This window comes from Ranitomeya variabilis, chromosome 8 (genome assembly GCF_051348905.1).
Source record: "Ranitomeya variabilis isolate aRanVar5 chromosome 8, aRanVar5.hap1, whole genome shotgun sequence".
NCBI lineage: Eukaryota > Metazoa > Chordata > Amphibia > Anura > Dendrobatidae > Ranitomeya > Ranitomeya variabilis.
This window is the reverse complement of record NC_135239.1, coordinates 206,519,592-206,540,355: the sequence shown is the minus strand read 5'-3', so window position 1 is coordinate 206,540,355 and position 20,764 is coordinate 206,519,592. Positions and strand designations below refer to the sequence as shown.

Genomic DNA, 20,764 nt, shown 5'->3' with positions numbered 1-20,764 from the left:
AGTCTTTATAGCCCCTTATGTCTTTCTTTGTCTACATTGTATCCACTTTATATAACTTTATATCACTTTGTTTCACTTTATATAACTTTGTGTCACTTTTTATCACCTTGTATATCTTTGTCACTTTTTATCACTTTGTATAACTTTGTATTACTTTATATGCTTTATATCACTTTGTCACTTTTTATCACTTTGTATAACTTTGTATCACTTTATATGCTTTATATCACTTTGTATCACTTTGTCACTTTTTATCACTTTGTGTCACTTTTTATCACCTTGTATCTCTTTATCACTTTGTATAACTTTGTGTCACTTTATATCCTTTATATCACTTTGTCACTTTTTATCACCATTTGTTATCATCTTGTATCTCTTTGTCACTTTATATCAATGTATATCACTTTGCATCGCTTTGTATCACTTTATATCACTTTGCATAACTTTGCATCACTTTGCGTCACTTTGTGTCACTTTTTATCACTTTATGTCACTTTTTATCACCTTGTATCTCTTTGTCACTTTATATCACTTTGTGCCACTTTATATCACTTTCCGTCACTTTATATCACTTTGTGCCACTTTATATCACTTTGTATAACTTTGCATCACTTTATATCACTTTCCGTCGCTTTATATCACTTTGTATAACTTTGCATCACTTTATATCACTTTGTGTCACCTTATATCACGTTCCGTCACTTTATATCACTTTGTATAACTTTATATCACTTTGTATAACTTTGCATCACTTTATATCACTTTCCGTCGCTTTATATCACTTTGTATAACTTTATGTCACTTTATATCACTTTGTATAACTTTATATCACTTTAAATCACTTTGTATAACTTTGCATCACTTTATATCACTTTGTGCCACTTAATATCACGCTCCGTCACTTTATATCACTTTGTATAACTTTATATCACTTTATATGACTTTCCGTCGCTTTATGTCACTTTGCGTTGCACCATTATCCAGTGTACGGCGCTCGGTTCCTGCGGTTCTTCCAGCTGCTCGCGGTTATGCTGATAATTCCTGGGATATTCCCTGCACCCGGGAATCCACCCTTCCCAGTCAAGTCTTCGCAGGCAAAAGGTGCACACAATAATAATAATAATCAGACGGGCCATTCACCTAGACACAACCAGGCTGCTCTTCAATGGGCTGCAAGATGCTAATCTTAGTTTGAAGTGTTCTTTACTTGAGACTTTTCCAGTCCCTCCTCTCCCCTCATCCGAGCTGCACCCCCTGAGCCCCCTCCGCTCTGGTACATGCCTCACACACACTATCTTCATTTGCTTTGAAGCTCTTTCAGAGGATTTCCCAGCCTGTGAAAGGTTGTGTACAGAGGGACATTGCCCAACCTGTAAAAAAAAAAAAGTGAGGACAGTTTGCACAGGTTATTTTTTTTTCCAGTTGGTGCATGCAAGATGCAGACTGAGGGGATAGGGAAGAGTCCTAGAGCAGCGGCGATGGGAATAATGTCTTGCCAGAAGATGCTATGGGTTGTAGTCCTATTGCTCCTTCCAGATGTGGAGGCAGCTGACAATCCTGACTGCAGCGATGGGCGAGATAACCCGGGTTGCTTCGAGCATCTTGTAGCCATGCCACCTGTGGATGCCAACTGTGATGGACCTTACGGATGCAGGTTGCATTTTCTTCTCCCAGATGAGCAACCTACTCCTGAAGAACTGAAGGAGATCCAACAAGAAGGGAACCAAGAGTTCAAGCAAACCCTCAAACAGTCCGGAACGGAAGGGAAACCTCAAAATCCAAAACCCAAGAGTGTCGGAGAAAGGTTGACTCTGTTGGAATCGAATCTCCAATCTGTGACCTCCTTGTTCCAAAAGTTGCAGGAGGAAAGCAAGATGAACCTCACCAAGATGGAAGATAGGCTCAACTCCCTGGTGGTGCTGCTCTTGGGGATCTTGTCTGGATGTGAACTCCCTTGCAACGAGTCTGTCCAAAAGCTCTCCGCATTAGGTGAGTCCTGGGAAATTGGGGACAATTTTTGCGAAATGTAGGATGGTAATAATTTCATATAATACCTATAGAAAAGCCAAAATCTGAGAGAATGATTCCTCAGGAAGCAGGTACATGTTTTGATTCCATTAAAGTGAGGGGTGGTGGCAATGGGACCTTCAGAGGATTAATGACTGGAAGGTTCCTCACGAAATTTCAAAGTTACAGACTTGTAATTGGGGTGAGCAGAGGATAGATGTTGAGTTTGGCGAGTTGGAGATGCCCAAGATCACACCTGGGTCACTTATACTGGATTATCATCTCTTGATCTAGGGGGTCTTCAGGTTTCCATACTTGGGGCTCATTTATAAGCCAATTTTTCACAGACATGTGATAAGAGTGTTGGACCAAAATCACCAATCCAAGTCTATGAGTCAGGGAAGAGGCTCACTGAGACGTCCGTGCACATCGGTCCCATCTCTGAGCACCATGCATGGACTGGCTCGGGTCTTCCAACCCAAACTTGACAGCCTTATAGAAATATATGAAGATGTCACGCTCCGGTTGTGAGAGCCGTGGCCAGTTTGAGATTGGACCGATATGCACGGATGTCTGTTGTGAAATTGGATTTTGGGCTCCCCCGGTGGCCACTGGTGGAATTGAACTGGTGTGCATCATCCTCTCTGTTCACCTGTTTCCATCAGGATGTGGGAGTCGCTATTTAGCCTTGCTCCTCTGTCACTTCCATGCCGGTCAACATTGTAATCAGAAGCCTTTCTGTGCATGTTCCTGCTGCTAGACAACTCCCAGCTAAGTTGGACTTTAGTCCTCGTTTGTTTTTGCATTTTGTTCCAGTTCACAGCTGTAGTTTCGTTTCTGTGTCTGGAAAGCTCTTGTGATCTGAAATTGCCACTCTGATGTTATGAGTTAATACTGGAGTCTTAAAGTAATTTCAGGATGGTATTTTGATAGGGTTTTCAGCTGACCATGAAAGTGCCCTTTCTGTCTTCCTGCTATCTAGTAAGCGGACCTCAATTTTGCTAAACCTATTTTCATACTACGTTTGTCATTTCATCTAAAATCACCGCCAATATTTGTGGGGGCCTCTGTCTGCCTTTCAGGGAAATTTCTCTAGAGGTGAGCCAGGACTATATTTTCCTCTGCCAGGATTAGTTAGTCCTCCGGCTGGCGCTGGGCGTCTAGGGATAAAACGCAGGCTACGCTACCCGGCTACTGTTAGTTGTGCGGCAGGTTTAGTTCATGGTCAGTTTAGTTTCCATCCTTCCAAGAGCTAGTTCGTATGTTTGCTGGGCTATGTTCTCTTGCCATTGAGAACCATAACAGTTTGACCGGCCCAAAAGGGTTAAATTAATTGACAGAGAAAGGAGAGAAAAGAGAAGTCTGCTGAAGATTTTTTTTTTTTTTTTCTCAGTTCTGAGTGTGCTTGTAATTGAATCTCTTGCAAGTCTGCCTATATTGCAGCCTTTCTCTCTCTCTCTCCTTCTAATCCTGGAATGGCTCTGTGTTCACCTGTTTAAAATGGATATTCAGAGTTTAGCTGCAGGTTTGAATAATCTCACCACGAAAGTTCAAAACTTACAAGATTTTGTTGTTCATGTTCCTATATCTGAACCTAGAATTCCTTTGCCTGAATTTTTCTCGGGGAATAGATCTTGCTTTCAAAATTTCAAAAATAATTGCAAGTTGTTTTTGTCCCTGAAATCTCGCTCTGCTGGAGATCCTGCTCAGCAGGTCAGGATTGTGATTTCTTTGCTCCGGGGCGACCCTCAGGATTGGGCTTTTGCATTGGCTCCAGGGGATCCTGCGTTGCTCAATGTGGATGCGTTTTTTCTGGCCTTGGGGTTGCTTTATGAGGAACCTCAGTTAGAACTTCAGGCGGAAAAGGCCTTGATGTCCCTATCTCAGGGGCAAGACGAAGCTGAAATATACTGCCAGAAATTCCGTAAATGGGCTGTGCTTACTCAGTGGAATGAGTGCGCCCTGGCGGCGAATTTCAGAGAGGGTCTCTCTGATGCCATTAAGGATGTTATGGTGGGGTTCCCTGTGCCTGCGGGTCTGAATGAGTCCATGACAATGGCTATCCAGATCGATAGGCGTCTGCGGGAGCGCAAATCTGTGCACCATTTGGCGGTGTCTACTGAGAAGACGCCAGAGAATATGCAATGTGATAGAATTCTGTCCAGAAGTGAACGGCAGAATTTTAGACGAAAAAATGGGTTGTGCTTCTATTGCGGTGATTCAACTCATGTTATATCAGCATGCTCTAAGCGTACTAAGAAGCTTGATAAGTCTGTTTCAATTGGCACTTTACAGTCTAAGTTTATTCTATCTGTGACCCTGATTTGTTCTTTATCATCTATTACCGCGGATGCCTATGTCGACTCTGGCGCCGCTTTGAGTCTTATGGATTGGTCCTTTGCCAAACGCTGTGGGTATGATTTGGAGCCTCTTGAAACTCCTATACCCCTGAAGGGGATTGACTCCACCCCATTGGCTAGCAATAAACCACAATACTGGACACAAGTAACTATGCGGATTAATCCGGATCACCAGGAGATTATTCGCTTTCTTGTGCTGTATAACCTACATGATGTGTTGGTGCTTGGATTGCCATGGCTGCAATCTCATAACCCAGTCCTTGACTGGAAAGCTATGTCTGTGTTAAGCTGGGGATGTAAGGGGACGCATGGGGACGTACCTGTGGTTTCCATTTCATCATCTATTCCCTCTGAGATTCCTGAATTCTTGACTGAATATCGTGACGTTTTTGAAGAACCTAAGCTTGGTTCATTACCTCCGCACCGGGAGTGCGATTGTGCCATAGATTTGATTCCGGGTAGTAAATACCCTAAGGGTCGTTTATTTAATCTGTCTGTGCCTGAACATGCTGCTATGCGAGAATATATAAAGGAGTCCTTGGAAAAGGGACATATTCGTCCTTCGTCATCTCCCTTAGGAGCCGGTTTTTTCTTTGTGGCTAAGAAAGATGGCTCTTTGAGGCCGTGCATTGATTATCGGCTTTTGAATAAAATCACGGTTAAATATCAATATCCGTTGCCACTGCTGACTGATTTGTTTGCTCGCATAAAGGGGGCCAAGTGGTTCTCTAAGATAGATCTCCGTGGGGCGTATAATTTGGTGCGAATTAAGCAGGGGGATGAGTGGAAAACCGCATTTAATACGCCCGAGGGCCACTTTGAGTATTTGGTGATGCCTTTTGGTCTTTCAAATGCCCCTTCAGTCTTTCAGTCCTTTATGCATGACATTTTCCGTGATTATTTGGATAAATTTATGATTGTGTATCTGGATGATATTTTGATTTTTTCGGATGACTGGGACTCTCATGTCCAGCAGGTCAGGAGGGTTTTTCAGGTTTTGCGGTCTAATTCCTTGTGTGTGAAGGGTTCTAAGTGCGTTTTTGGGGTTCAAAAGATTTCCTTTTTGGGATATATTTTTTCCCCCTCTTCCATCGAGATGGATCCTGTCAAGGTTCAGGCTATTTGTGATTGGACGCAACCCTCTTCTCTTAAGAGTCTTCAGAAATTTTTGGGCTTTGCTAACTTTTATCGTCGATTTATTGCTGGTTTTTCTGATGTTGTTAAACCATTGACTGATTTGACTAAGAAGGGTGCTGATGTTGCTGATTGGTCCCCTGCTGCTGTGGAGGCCTTTCGCGAGCTTAAGCGCCGCTTTTTTTCCGCCCCTGTGTTGCGTCAGCCTGATGTTGCTCTTCCTTTTCAGGTTGAGGTCGACGCTTCTGAAATCGGAGCTGGGGCGGTTTTGTCGCAGAGAAGTTCCGATTGCTCCGTGATGAGACCTTGTGCTTTTTTCTCGCGTAAATTTTCGCCCGCCGAGCGGAATTATGATGTTGGGAATCGGGAGCTTTTGGCCATGAAGTGGGCTTTTGAGGAGTGGCGTCATTGGCTTGAGGGGGCTAGACATCAGGTGGTGGTATTGACTGACCACAAAAATCTAATTTATCTTGAGTCCGCCAGACGCCTGAATCCTAGACAGGCGCGCTGGTCGTTGTTTTTCTCTCGGTTTAATTTTGTGGTGTCCTACCTGCCGGGTTCTAAGAATGTTAAGGCGGATGCCCTTTCTAGGAGTTTTGAGCCTGACTCCCCTGGTAATTCTGAACCTACAGGTATCCTTAAGGATGGATTTTATTTCGGATCTTCCTGTTTCTCAGAAGATGTCTGTCATCTGGGTGGTGTGTGATCGTTTCTCTAAGATGGTCCATTTGGTTCCCCTGCCTAAGTTGCCTTCTTCTTCCGAGTTGGTTCCTCTGTTTTTTCAAAATGTGGTCCGTTTGCATGGTATTCCGGAGAATATCGTTTCTGACAGAGGTACCCAATTCGTGTCTAGATTTTGGCGAGCATTCTGTGCTAGGATGGGCATAGATTTGTCTTTCTCGTCTGCTTTCCATCCTCAGACTAATGGCCAGACCGAGCGGACGAATCAGACCTTGGAGACATATTTGAGGTGTTTTGTGTCTGCAGATCAGGATGATTGGGTTGCTTTTTTGCCTTTAGCGGAGTTTGCCCTCAATAATCGGGCCAGTTCTGCCACCTTGGTGTCTCCCTTTTTCTGTAATTCGGGGTTTCATCCTCGATTTTCTTCTGGTCAGGTGGAATCTTCGGATTGTCCTGGAGTGGATGCTGTGGTGGAGAGGTTGCATCAGATTTGGGGGCAGGTAGTGGACAATTTGAAGTTGTCCCAGGAGAAGACTCAGCTTTTTGCCAACCGCCGGCGTCGGGTTGGTCCTCGGCTTTGTGTTGGGGACTTGGTGTGGTTGTCTTCTCGTTTTGTCCCTATGAGGGTTTCTTCTCCCAAGTTTAAGCCTCGGTTCATCGGCCCGTACAAGATATTGGAGATTCTTAACCCTGTGTCCTTCCGTTTGGACCTCCCTGCATCTTTTTCTATTCATAATGTTTTTCATCGGTCATTATTGCGCAGGTATGAGGTACCGGTTGTGCCTTCCGTTGAGCCTCCTGCTCCGGTGTTGGTTGAGGGCGAGTTGGAGTACGTTGTGGAAAAAATCTTGGACTCCCGTGTTTCCAGACGGAAACTCCAGTATCTGGTCAAATGGAAGGGATACGGTCAGGAGGATAATTCTTGGGTGACTGCCTCTGATGTTCATGCCTCCGATTTGGTCCGTGCCTTTCATAGGGCTCATCCTGATCGCCCTGGTGGTTCTGGTGAGGGTTCGGTGCCCCCTCCTTGAGGGGGGGGTACTGTTGTGAAATTGGATTTTGGGCTCCCCCGGTGGCCACTGGTGGAATTGAACTGGTGTGCATCATCCTCTCTGTTCACCTGTTTCCATCAGGATGTGGGAGTCGCTATTTAGCCTTGCTCCTCTGTCACTTCCATGCCGGTCAACATTGTAATCAGAAGCCTTTCTGTGCATGTTCCTGCTGCTAGACAACTCCCAGCTAAGTTGGACTTAGTCCTCGTTTGTTTTTGCATTTTGTTCCAGTTCACAGCTGTAGTTTCGTTTCTGTGTCTGGAAAGCTCTTGTGATCTGAAATTGCCACTCTGATGTTATGAGTTAATACTGGAGTCTTAAAGTAATTTCAGGATGGTATTTTGATAGGGTTTTCAGCTGACCATGAAAGTGCCCTTTCTGTCTTCCTGCTATCTAGTAAGCGGACCTCAATTTTGCTAAACCTATTTTCATACTACGTTTGTCATTTCATCTAAAATCACCGCCAATATTTGTGGGGGCCTCTGTCTGCCTTTCGGGGAAATTTCTCTAGAGGTGAGCCAGGACTATATTTTCCTCTGCCAGGATTAGTTAGTCCTCCGGCCGGCGCTGGGCGTCTAGGGATAAAACGCAGGCTACGCTACCCGGCTACTGTTAGTTGTGCGGCAGGTTTAGTTCATGGTCAGTTTAGTTTCCATCCTTCCAAGAGCTAGTTCGTATGTTTGCTGGGCTATGTTCTCTTGCCATTGAGAACCATAACAGATGTCTGAATGAGCCCCCCAAAAATCAGACATCGCTCGGATGACACCCGTGTGCTGTCTGTTTTTCAAGGACTGTTTGGTGGGAGAAGCTGGTGAGACCTTTTATCAGTTTTGGTTTTCATCTGAGAAAAACTGATGAAACTGACTGAATTCTGATCAAAGACATTGATGTCCCTCAGACTGTTTTTTATTGCTAACGTGAAAGATAGCGAATGTGTGAAAGACCCTTAGTGATCTGTCTGGCTCATCCCCGTGGTTAATGAGACCTCTTCCTCCTCTAAGACATCCTACCTTGTGTGCAGTCTAATCCCAGTAAAGGAAATCTTAATCCCAAGAGTTTCCTACATCTTCTGCAAAATCAAACACTTGCACAATTGTGTACAATGTATGTAGCTTGATCCAGCGTGGTGCGTAATAATAATAATCTTTATTTTTATATAGCGCTAACATATTCCGCAGCGCTTTACAGTTTGGCACACATCATCGCTGTCCCTGATGGGGCTCACAATCTAAATTCCCTATCAGTATCTCTTTGGAGTGTGGGAGGAAACCGGAGCACCCGGAGGAAACCCACGCAAACACGGGGAGAACATACAAACTCCTTGCAGATGTTGTCTTTGGCGGGATTTGAACCCAGGACTCCAGCGATGCAGTGCTAACCACTGAGCCACCGTGCTGCCCATACTCCCTCAGCTGCCGTTCACATGAAGCATTCTGAGCGTCTCTTATGATTACCGGTCCCCCAGTACAATGACTAGGAATCACCGGAAGTGCCCAGGATGTCAACGTTTCACAGAAGTTCACACTTAATCGGTGGGTGTTCGACCTCTGGGACCCACACCCATGGACAGAATGGGACCCTTTCCAAACGGAGCATCATCTTTCTGTTTCTGGCAGCGGCATAAAGAATGAATAGAATGGCGGTCCGTTCATTTGACTCACCGGTCCATTCGTTTGACTGACCGGTCCATTTTGTGATTGGGATAAAGGTGCCTGCCGTTGGGAATAAAAGTTTCCCATTCTGCCGATCAGTGCGGGTCCGATCAGTTAGACCCCCATGATTAGGAAATTATCTGTCTCGTGGATGAGTGGTCATTTGTTTTCAGAGCAAATCCCCTTTAACACAGTGAACTCTGACCTGTAACGACCCATACGGACCTTGCGGCACTGTACTTGATTTTTCTCCCCATTCTTTATTAAAAAAAAAAAAGTCTCCAGATTTTGTAGCAAAGATGGCAGTAAAAAAATAAAATAAAAACATATATGTTCTGTCTGGACCGGTTCCGCTCCCCCGATGTCGGTGGTGATTGGATGCAGTCGTCACATCACATAGCTGTGTCATATGACTGCAACAAGACTAAGGCTTGATACTGAGATTTGTGGCAGCGATTCACACCGCCCCTTTAATGCCCAGAATTATTGGGTCTTCAACTCTTAATGTCGCCATATCGAGGTCTTTCAACTCTTTATAGCTATAAACCAACAGAAGATTGCAATAAATATATATACATATGTGTGTCTTTATATACAATGCTCAGCATAAAGTACACCCCCTTTGAAAAAGTAAGATTTTAACCAAACACAAGAACAATTTTCAAAGTTTTGACAACACTGAGTTTCCTACAACAGTTTTATAACCCATAACACAAAAGTAACGGTTAACTTTCGTTACAAAAAAAGATGATTTGCTTCCTCAGGTGACATTGTGACATTTCTCTTCCGTGTGGTGCTATTGCTGACACCATATAATGGGGTTTTCTTTGTTAAGTAACATCCTGTTATGGGCCTGCTGTAATGAAATTAGATTTGTTGATGATTTCTTGTTAATTCACATTTTTTTAAAATAAACTTTAGCTTTGCTCCTATGACTTTCATGGGGGTGCACTAATTTTTTTTTTGCAACATGGAGCTGAATGAATTTGTTAGGAAAATTACTTTTGTGGGTTTGGAAGTGACAAATCTTCTGTGCAATCAATGGCCTACATTTATAGAAAATGCTTTCTGAGATATCTTTTGGGGTGTACTTATTTATGCTGAGCACTGTATATATAGATATGTTTATGGTTTGGGCGTTTTATACACACAGTAACCAATGACTTCACGTACAGTATATCTGGGTCATTTCCATTGACCTCCCCCCCCCCCCCCCCCGTCTGTCGCCCTGTACATTAGCTGTGGTCTGCCATTAATGACTTAACCCCTTCCTGTCTGAGCGTCTCAGTCCTAAGTCGCACTGAATCGTTTAATTGTTGGGGACGACGGTTACCTCGAATCCCCTCTGAGCGTCTTAGGAGTTTCTATGACATCAGCCGCCGCTGTGAACTTTTGAGTTGCGGACCCCCTTTTGAATGTCAGGATTTAATGTTAAAAAGCGTTTAGAAGGAAAACGAGGCCAAAAGAGGAAACGGAGGCTGGAAAGATCTGCGTCATCGAGGCAATTGTTTAGGCAAGAGTTCAAATAAGTTATTGAAGCCGCGGCTCTACCGCCCTGGCGCGCCTCATCCGGAGGCTGGAAAGTGGAGGAAGTATTTTCTACAGATCGTGTCCCGCAGCATTCAGCCGGGATGGATCATCCATGTGGTCCCGCACCAATGGCCAAAACATGCCAAAATCACCTCCAATTAGTGACCAATAAGGATCTGCCCTGAAACTTTTTGGATTATGACTCAAAGCTTTATCTTGGCTCCACAAAGAGATTCTTAAAGGGGTTGTCCAGAACTAAAATATTGATGACTTAGCCTTAAGAATAGATCCTAATAATCAGGGGCGTCCCCATCAATCAGTCGTTTACAGGTCTCATGATGGCAGAAGAACACAATGTATAAAGCCATTGTGGGGCGGCCAATCTTGTGCATCTCAGATCACATTCACTTTAATCGGAGCTGAGCTGCAGTACATGAGAATGGCCACTAAATAGCATATGGACCTGTGCACCGTGAACTTCTGACAACCACCTGGATGTAGCACAAGATCTGTTACCAGCTGTTGTCGGACCAACTCCAATCTGATATCGATCACCTAAGTCATCATCTTTGTCCTTAACAACCCCTTTAAGCTTGGGGGTTCTTTTTCCCATCAAAAATCTTCAATCTCACTCACGCCGCCAGTGCAGTCTATCCACAGAAGATGGCGGGCAGACCAGCAGAGCTGTTATTACAGGGGTTGTCCATTTCTGACAGTCCGATACCTGGTGTATCACTTTTGGAACCCCCAGCGTTTGTCAATAATCTGCAACGGAACCTTCAATAAATGTGTAATTTCCCAACAGCGCCTCCGCAGGAGAAATGAGGCATTGCACAGTTCTCATTAACAACAGTTGGCTTTGGGATGCATCCTGCTCATGGACGAGGGTCCTGAATGAAGGACCCCCCCTTCTGCCGACTCTAACCTTATCAGATGTTTCTAATATTAATTTTGGGATGAAAACCTCATAAAGGAAATATGTTTTCGGAATCCGTTCCATTTAGATATGTCATGTCACCTCGCAGTCGCTTTGTCATGGGGAGCTCCGTGGTTTCTCCCCTAATCATCTCCATTCTGCACCGAGTGGCTGAGCTCTCCTCTACAGACCTCTGTCATGATGCCGACTTCTCCGAACTGCAGATTTATAGGTTCTTATAATGCTCCAAGACAAGAATCCTCCCGGCCTCCGAGTTATTCGGAATATGATGCATATTTTTGCTCTGCAGCATTAAAGTCTTATCCCACCAGGGGAACCTGTGGCCTTTCTTCCTTATGAGCGCGATCTTCATAAATCCGCAGATGGAGCGTGGCAGACACAGGATGTGCAGGATGGATGGACTCGAGTGTTACCCGAGCTTGTCCGGTGCAGGGTCCGGCACATCTGCCGCGGTGCCCGCACCTTCATTTATCATCTCAAGGGTGAATTAGAGGTAAAGGGAGAATTAAGAGTTTTCATCTGGTCATGGAAACTGAAGAATCCGGAAAGACCAAAAACATTGTCAGGAGGCGAATAGTCCCTGATGGTTGTCACATGGAACCCGGCTGCTGTTGGTCAGTAATTTAGGAAATATTCATCACCTTCCATCAAATTCATCATGTAGTCTTGGAAGAAGGTGCGACAGCGACTTCACATCCTGACCAGTCCATGCTGAAGACCTGCCCTGGTTGGACATCATGGAGCTCAGCCTGTAATTTTTTTGCAATGCGTCTGTTTCTTTCAGTTCTTATTCTTCTTGTAAAGAGGTCAATGGTGCTGATGAGTGGGGTCCCGAATAAATGCAAAAAAGACAAAGATATTGACTACTGCCAGGAATGACCGGGAAACATTCGAGATGGACGTCGACAAACTGGAAGTTGTGAAGGACGTCAACCTACAAGGATCGATGAGAACTCAAGATGAAGAGACGACACCGGAGGTCAATACTAGAATTGTTATGGACAAATCATCCATGAAGTCACTGGTCAAGGTCTTCAACTCGAGGAACATTTCACTGGTGACAAAGACACGGCTCCTACATAGTCTGGTCTGCAATAACATATGTATGCGAAACCTGGATGATAAAGAAACAAGACAGAAGAAGAATCTACACCTTCGAAATGTAGTGCTGGGCAAGGATGTCATCAATACCATGGATGGCAAGAAGAACAAATATATCAAATCTGGAACAAATCAAGCCACACGTCACTCAGAGCAAGAATCACCAAGCCACGACTTGTCTACAGTGGAAACTTCATACAAAGAGAGCGATCACTGGAGAAGGACATCATGGTCGGAACAGTAGAAGGAAGAAGGCGAAGATTACAGGGAAGTGCGATCACTGCACAGAACACGTCTCCTCCAGAGTCCAGTGGTGGCGGCTTTACACCACTCCATCCCATGTTTGGCATTGTGTTTGGTGATGGAAGTCTGCATGCAGCTGCTCGGTCGTGAGGCTCTCAGAAGAAGAAGCATTATGGGATCTGTAGTTCACCAATAGGGCCATTATGTTCTGCTCTTTGCCAACGTGAAGTGCAGCCAATTACCGGCACTATCCATACATAGACGTCGCCGCACAATGGACTCTGCTGCCTTTGAGGAGACAAAGCGAGCGGCTTCTGTGAGATCCTGAAAGAGTCATTAATTATACGGAAAAATCATTAGAGGGAACAGATGAAAGGCTTCCACCTCCAAACTGCAAAGCAGGGACGGGGTGCACAGTCAGGACCCTGGGAGCAGGAACCTGGAACTAACTGCTGGTGGAGACCCTCAATCACCCATCCCGGAGGTCGGGAGACGTGAACACAATGATACAATGTGCAGAAGTCTTGTTACATTGTAGACACCGCAACACAACGAAAAGCAAGAAACGGCGGGTCACACGGCCGAGCAATAACCAGGCGGCCCTGGGAAAGATCACTGCAGGTGGAAAACACATCACCCAATGCCATGTGCGGCAAAAATCTACTATTATCTATTATTTTTCATCTATTTCTATACTTGCATGAGTTTCTTATCTTAGTTTTGCAATTGCAGTGTGTACATACCTTATATTTACAGTATGTATCTATATAATAGGGAGTCTAATGATTCTTTATGGTACGAGCAGTGATTCCAAGGATTCTTTACTGTACGAGCAGTGAGTCTAAGGGTTCTTTTCTGTATCAGCAGTGAGTCTAAGGATTCTTCACTGTACGAGCAGTGAGTCTAAGGATTATTTACTGTATGAGCAGTGAGTCTAAGGATTCTTTACTGTACGAGCAGTGTCTAAGGATTCTTTACTGTACGAGCAGTGAGTCTAACAATTCTTTACTGTATGAGCAGTGAGTCTAAGGATTCTTTACTGTATGAGCAGTGAGTCTAAGGATTCTTTACTGTACAAGCAGTGAGTCTAAGGATTCTTTACTGTATGAGCAGTGAGTCTAAGGATTCATTACTGTACAAGCAGTGAGTCTAAGGATTCTTCACTGTACGAGCAGTGAGTCTAAGGATTATTTACTGTATGAGCAGTGAGTCTAAGGATTCTTTACTGTACGAGCAGTGAGTCTAACAATTCTTTACTGTATGAGCAGTGAGTCTAAGGATTCTTTACTGTATGAGCAGTGAGTCTAAGGATTCTTTACTGTACAAGCAGTGAGTCTAAGGATTCTTTACTGTATGAGCAGTGAGTCTAAGGATTCATTACTGTACAAGCAGTGAGTCTAAGGATTCTTTACTGTATGAACAGTGAGTCTAAGGATTCTTTTCTGTACAGTGAGTCTAAGGATTCTTTACTGTAGGCACAGTGAGTCTAAGGATTCTTTACTGTATGAGCAGTGAGTCTAAGGATTCTTTACTGTATGAACAGTGAGTCTAAGGATTCTTTACTGTAGGAGCAGTGAGTCTAAGGATTCTTTTCTGTACAAGCAGTGAGTCTAAGGATTCTTTACTGTACGAGCAGTGAGTCTAATATCTATTATCTGTCTATTACAGTATCTATCCATCTATTTATCTATTATCTATCTATCATCTATCTATCTATTTTCAATCTATCTATTTATCTGTCTTATTATCTTCCCATTTGATGGTTCTTCTGTTATCAGTATCACATCCATTAATCCTTTGGGATTTTGTGCGAGTTATTGAGGTGGAAGGAGAAAAATACAAACAAAAGGGAAATTCTCATTGTGCGGCTCATTTAATGCTGTCCGGTCTTTGATGCTCCGACGAGCCCCCCTAGCGCTGACGTCCTCCGGAGTTGGAAGCATTTTGCCACCAGCTTTCTGATGTGACCGTCCTGGCTCCACTAAACAAAGACCTGCGCGCCCCCCGCTCTCCACACAATCCCCCTCTGTTTTTAGCTTAGTGCTGTGCATTTGCCCGTCCAGCGTTATTAGGAGGGCAGACCTATAGGGAGAGCTCAAGCAATCGCTGCCATGTGCACTACGGCCCCTTCACAAACATCTTCAAGAAATTGCAGAAAAAAAGCTGAACTAATTGGAGACTTCTTAGACGCCCAGAGGGGGTTGTTGGCTCCGTCCACATCATTTCCCAAATCAGCGATTTCGGGGCCTTAGAACAGCGGTAAAAATAAATTATAGAAATGATTGAGGTTTTTTTTTTATTTATAAAGACTAATAATAAAAGATAATAAAAACTTAATTTATCTCCTGTCTCCATGGTGACAGACTACAAACAATCCCTTTGTAGTCTGATCCTGAGGTCGCACTCGCTTCCATCCTTCCCTACTTGTTTGCTGAGGAATAGTTCTGAATAAGAGCTGTATACACAAAATGGAAGGAGACTTTCAAGCAAAACTATCTGCAAAGTTGTTACATTTTTTGCATTTGTCTACGTTGGAGCAAATAAATTTTAGGACAAGTGCGGACAATAATATGGAATAATTCATTTTTTTGTTCACCCAGTTATTCCCTGTTCTTTATTTTTGCCTTTACTCAAAAAGTCTCTTTTTGTAGAAAGTCGACGTCTCCGGACCCTTGAGACGAAGGAGGAAATGCCGCATGTACTGAAGAGTGCGGGAAACATGGGATCGGCAGGTGAGTAAAAGACGAAAAAAAGATCCTCGCGTGTGACAGCACCACGTGCGACTCATTCAGATTTCCAATGCATATTAGTCTTAGTATCTCCCTTCTTTGACCACCATCCTGTTATTGTGATGATTAGTTTCATAATTTATGCGGCTAAATGATAAAATCCTGTAGCCGCCACTAGAGGGAGCTCCCTACACACTGTTTATACATTGTCTGCAGCCAGCTCCTGAGCTCCCCCTAGTGGTGGCTGCAGGGAGGCAAAATTGTATCTCTGCGCAGATTTAGATCTTTGTATAAAAAATAAAAAAACCTCAGAGATCAACTACTGAAGAAATCAGCACAAACTGATGGAAAAGATTAACTTGTGGCTATAATAACGCTTATAAGGATGGGAGCTCCTTTTCTCCTTTCTTCCTGCTCATGAATTGATTCTTCGTTTCTTTCGTTTCTCGTTGGTAGTGGAATCTTCAGAAAAACCTGAGAGACTGTTTCCCCGAGACTGCGCAGATATCTACAAACAGGGGATCCGGGATAATGGGATCTACACCATTCAGCCTATTGCAACCAGACAGCCTTTTGAGGTACAGGGGCTCATCGCGCCGATGGGTGGAAAGTCCGGCTGACCTTGGCTGTAGGGTAGGTGGCAACTTGGGTGGGGATCCGACCACTAGGACTCTGAAATGACTTTTCTCTATGGAGCAATGGCCACGCCTGTGTGCCAACCTGTGCATGCGCGGACGCTGCGCCATTCCGACAGGCCATTTCAGAGCCCATTCTTTGGCCCAGTGGTCAGAAAGTCATCATCTATCCTATAGTATTGGAAAATAGCTGTTGACCATGGGTTTGTCTGACAGCTATTCCTCCCAGTTCCTCCATACCCATGCACTCTCCTCTGGGCTGAGCGTGCATGCATTTGGAATAGGGAACAAGCCAACCCTGGATGAGGCATGTTAAAATCCAACCATCCTAATATTAGAGGATAATAGTCCTTACATCCTAATATTAGAGGATAGTGGTCATTACATCCTAATATTAGAGGATAGCAGTCCTTACATCCTAATATTAGAGGATAGGAGTCCTTACATCCTAATATTAGAGGATAGTGGTCATTACATCCTAATATTAGAGGATAGTGGTCCTTACATCCTAATATTAGAGGATAGGAGTCCTTACATCCTAATATTAGAGGATAGTGGTCATTACATCCTAATATTAGAGGATAGCAGTCCTTACATCCTAATATTAGAGGATAGGAGTCCTTACATCCTAATATTAGAGGATAGTGGTCATTACATCCTAATATTAGAGGATAGTGGTCCTTACATCCTAATATTAGAGGATAGGAGTCCTTACATCCTAATATTAGAGGATAGGGGTCCTTACATCCTAATATTAGAGGATAGTGGTCCTTACATCCTAATATTAGAGGATAGGAGTCCTTACATCCTAATATTAGAGGATAGGAGTCCTTACATCCTAATATTAGAGGATAGGAGTCCTTACATCCTAATATTAGAGGATAGGAGTCCTTACATCCTAATATTAGAGGATAATAGTCCTTACATCCTAATATTAGAGGATAGTGGTCATTACATCCTAATATTAGAGGATAGCAGTCCTTACATCCTAATATTAGAGGATAGCGGTCCTTACATCCTAATATTAGAGGATAGGAGTCCTTACATCCTAATATTAGAGGATAGCAGTCCTTACATCCTAACATTAGAGGATAGGAGTCCTTACATCCTAATATTAGAGGATAGTGGTCCTTACATCCTAATATTAGAGGATAGGAGTCCTTACATCCTAATATTAGAGGATAGGAGTCCTTACATCCTAATATTAGAGGATAGGAGTCCTTACATCCTAATATTAGAGGATAGGAGTCCTTACATCCTAATATTAGAGGATAGTGGTCCTTACATCCTAATATTAGAGGATAGGAGTCCTTACATCCTAATATTAGAGGATAGGAGTCCTTACATCCTAATATTAGAGGATAGGAGTCCTTACATCCTAATATTAGAGGATAGTAGTCCTTACATCCTAATATTAGAGGATAGTGGTCCTTACATCCTAATATTTGAGGATAGGAGTCCTTACATCCTAATATTAGAGGATAGTGGTCCTTACATCCTAATATTAGAGGATAGGAGTCCTTACATCCTAATATTAGAGGATAATAGTCCTTACATCCTAATATTAGAGGATAGGAGTCCTTACATCCTAATATTAGAGGATAGTGGTCCTTACATCCTAATATTAGAGGATAGTGGTCCTTACATCCTAATATTTGAGGATAGGAGTCCTTACATCCTAATATTAGAGGATAGTGGTCCTTACATCCTAATATTAGAGGATAGTGGTCCTTACATCCTAATATTAGAGGATAGTAGTCCTTACATCCTAATATTAGAGGATAGGAGTCCTTACATCCTAATATTAGAGGATAGGAGTCCTTACATCCTAATATTAGAGGATAGTGGTCCTTACATCCTAATATTAGAGGATAGGAGTCCTTACATCCTAATATTAGAGGATAGTGGTCCTTACATCCTAATATTAGAGGATAGGAGTCCTTACATCCTAATATTAGAGGATAGTAGTCCTTACATCCTAATATTAGGGGATAGTAGTCCTTATTATTAGGGGATAGTAGTCCTTATTATTAGGGGATAGTAGTCCTTATTATCCTCTAATATTAGGATGGCACAGTTTTATGTCGATATGCCTCATCCTCTCTTCTGTCCTCCAATATCATCCCATCTACCAAAATGTTGGAAGCTATTTGCCTAGAATTACAAGCTCTGAATATTTTTGGTGACATCTTTTCCAGGCTTACTGCGATATGATCACCGATGGAGGAGGTTGGACGGTTTTCCAGCGCCGACAGGACGGCGGCGTAGATTTCAACCGCACGTGGCAAGACTATAGACAAGGGTTTGGCGCCCTCCAAGGGGAACACTGGTTGGGTAACGAACACTTGCACAGTCTCACCAGGCTGGGACATCACACCCTGCGCATCGAGCTGGAGGACTGGTACGGGGTGAAACGCCACGCCGTCTACAGGAAGTTCAAGGTCGCCAGCGAACAGAACAAATACAGACTGACGGCCAGGGAATACCACGGCAATGCCGGCAACGCCCTCAGCTACAGCCGAAACTACAACCATGACCATAAATACTTCACCACGTACGACAGCGATAACGATAACTATCCATCGGGGAACTGCGGCACGTACTACGGCTCCGGCTGGTGGTTCGACACTTGTCTGGCCGCCAATCTGAACGGAAAGTATCACAAGGGGCGATACAGCGGGGTGACAAACGGCATTTACTGGGGCACCTGGTACATTCTGACCGACAAGAGGACGAACCAGAAATATTCCTTCAAGAAAGTCGAGATGAAGACGAGGATATTTAACTCCTAAGAGACTTCTGTGTACAAAGACTTCACGTTTCTCCTTATCGGTAGCGGAAAACTTAATTCCAGATCATCCCGAAAAGGGAACAAATCGATACGGGACAGACTGACTGCACCAGACACACTTCTGTATTTCCACCATCCTATAGGAAATTATTTTCATGGTTGTTGAATACTAGATCAATAAATTATTAATGGTTATATATGAAGACACTAGAACAGAAAAACGCCACCTAACGCTCCAGACATTAATTTTTCATATCTTTATGTCATTCAGAGCTCCAAATCTCCCGTATAGCCAGAAATGAGAACATTATTCCTCCAATCACCACCAGGGGAGCTCAAGAGCTTACTGCATACATCCAGTGCATTCAACTCAATGCTAACTCTGTATGCGATGAGCTCCCCCTGGTGGCGGCTGCAGGCAGCTCACTTCTTATCATTCAGCTAAATTGCTACAATAGATAAGGAGCTTTGTACTAGTAAAAACGAGGTCCGACTTCTGCGAGAAATTAAGGAGAGCGATATTGGGGGGCTAAAAATGACAAACCAGCTAAAACAAGCGGGGCGGGGGGGGCAGATTAACTTCTTTCTCTGACTGCTTGATGATGTCATGGCACAGTGACTGCATGGTGATGTCATCAGTCAGCCAACCTTGGGCGAGACCATTGTGTAGATATACAGCGCCCTGGTTGGAGCTTGACGTGGGCACTGTGCCTAACAGCAGCCTCCATGATTGACTACAGGATCAGTGACTATAGTCCGTGCTTATGACAACACATAGTTCTGCATAGGAGCTGTATACACAATACGGTAAAAGGGCTTAAAAAAAAAAAGTTGCAAAGTTTTTTTTTTATTATAGTTATTTAGATGTATTTGGGGTTATAAGAATTTACTTGCAAAATATTCAGATACTAATGTGCGAAAAGAGATGAGAGGCGGCGAATCTTTAATGGCGGGTTCTTAAATTAGTCTCCGGGGCGCGATAAATATCTGTGATGTTCTGCCGTTTGGTCCAATGCCAAAAAGTAGGAGACACAACAAGGATGTATTTATTTTTTTTCCTTTTTTTATCAGGCTCAGGCCGATCCCCGTAATTTGCAGATACGGCACTTAAGTTCTTGAAAGCAGTCAGGACAATATTTGGTTTCATACCTGGAGGGGCGGCCGGGCGCGGCACAGACACAATGAGGGGCACTGTGAGGACAGGACGCCGGACCGCCTGCCTGTTTCCTAATGAGCACTTGTGAAGAAGGGAAAGTGGATACCGAAAAGGGGCAACATGAACGCCCCCCTCGCCAAGCCCCCCAGAGAGATTTCTAGACTGGATCCGACACTTGCAATTATTTACAATAGATTTTCCATTTTCCTTGCCCAAAGTTTTTATTTAAAGGGTTAATAAAACGCTCTGAAATCTCAAGTAAATGCGTCGCCCCCTCTGTTATCCCTCATGGAAATAAATGAAATAAATAAATAAATAAAATAAAAGCTGGGAACCTGATCACCTGATCTTCAGGGTTTTCATGACTCCACTTTTGACAATTTGCAAGAGTAAGTGTCAATTTATTTCTATATTTCCAGGAGGAATATATTTCTGTCGCCTATTTTGACTTTGTTAAACTTTTTCCATAAAATTTCAAAGCATAAAGGTTAATCGACAAGTGTTTGTGTTTCCCATGAAATAGCCTCGCGTTCCACTTTTTCTCTGTTGTTCCTCTTGGAATTGTTATGAGCAAATTGGAAAAAATGGTGAAGCTTTCAACTTTTCCTCTGTCGAATTGTATGAAGAATTTGAAAAAGGAAAATGGTAAACTGGACCTAGGTTCTACATACTTTGGCAATCGGGCCCGACAGATTCTAAGCAGAACTTCTACACACATTAGAATGTATCGACCCTGAATCCCCCATATACAGCAAT

The 20,764-nt window shown here is 43.5% G+C and overlaps 1 protein-coding gene across 1 annotated transcript; it reads left to right on the top strand.

Moving 5' to 3' along the window:
• The first annotated feature begins 629 nt into the window (after window positions 1-629).
• Window positions 630-19,353, top strand: LOC143788627 (fibroleukin-like). The gene is made up of 4 exons (XM_077278425.1): window positions 630-1,989; window positions 15,349-15,429; window positions 15,883-16,004; window positions 18,260-19,353. Exons 1-4 carry the CDS (start codon window positions 1,437-1,439, stop codon window positions 18,851-18,853), a joined length of 1,350 nt encoding a protein of 449 aa, XP_077134540.1. The 5' UTR covers window positions 630-1,436; the 3' UTR covers window positions 18,854-19,353.
• The last annotated feature ends 1,411 nt before the right edge of the window (window positions 19,354-20,764 follow it).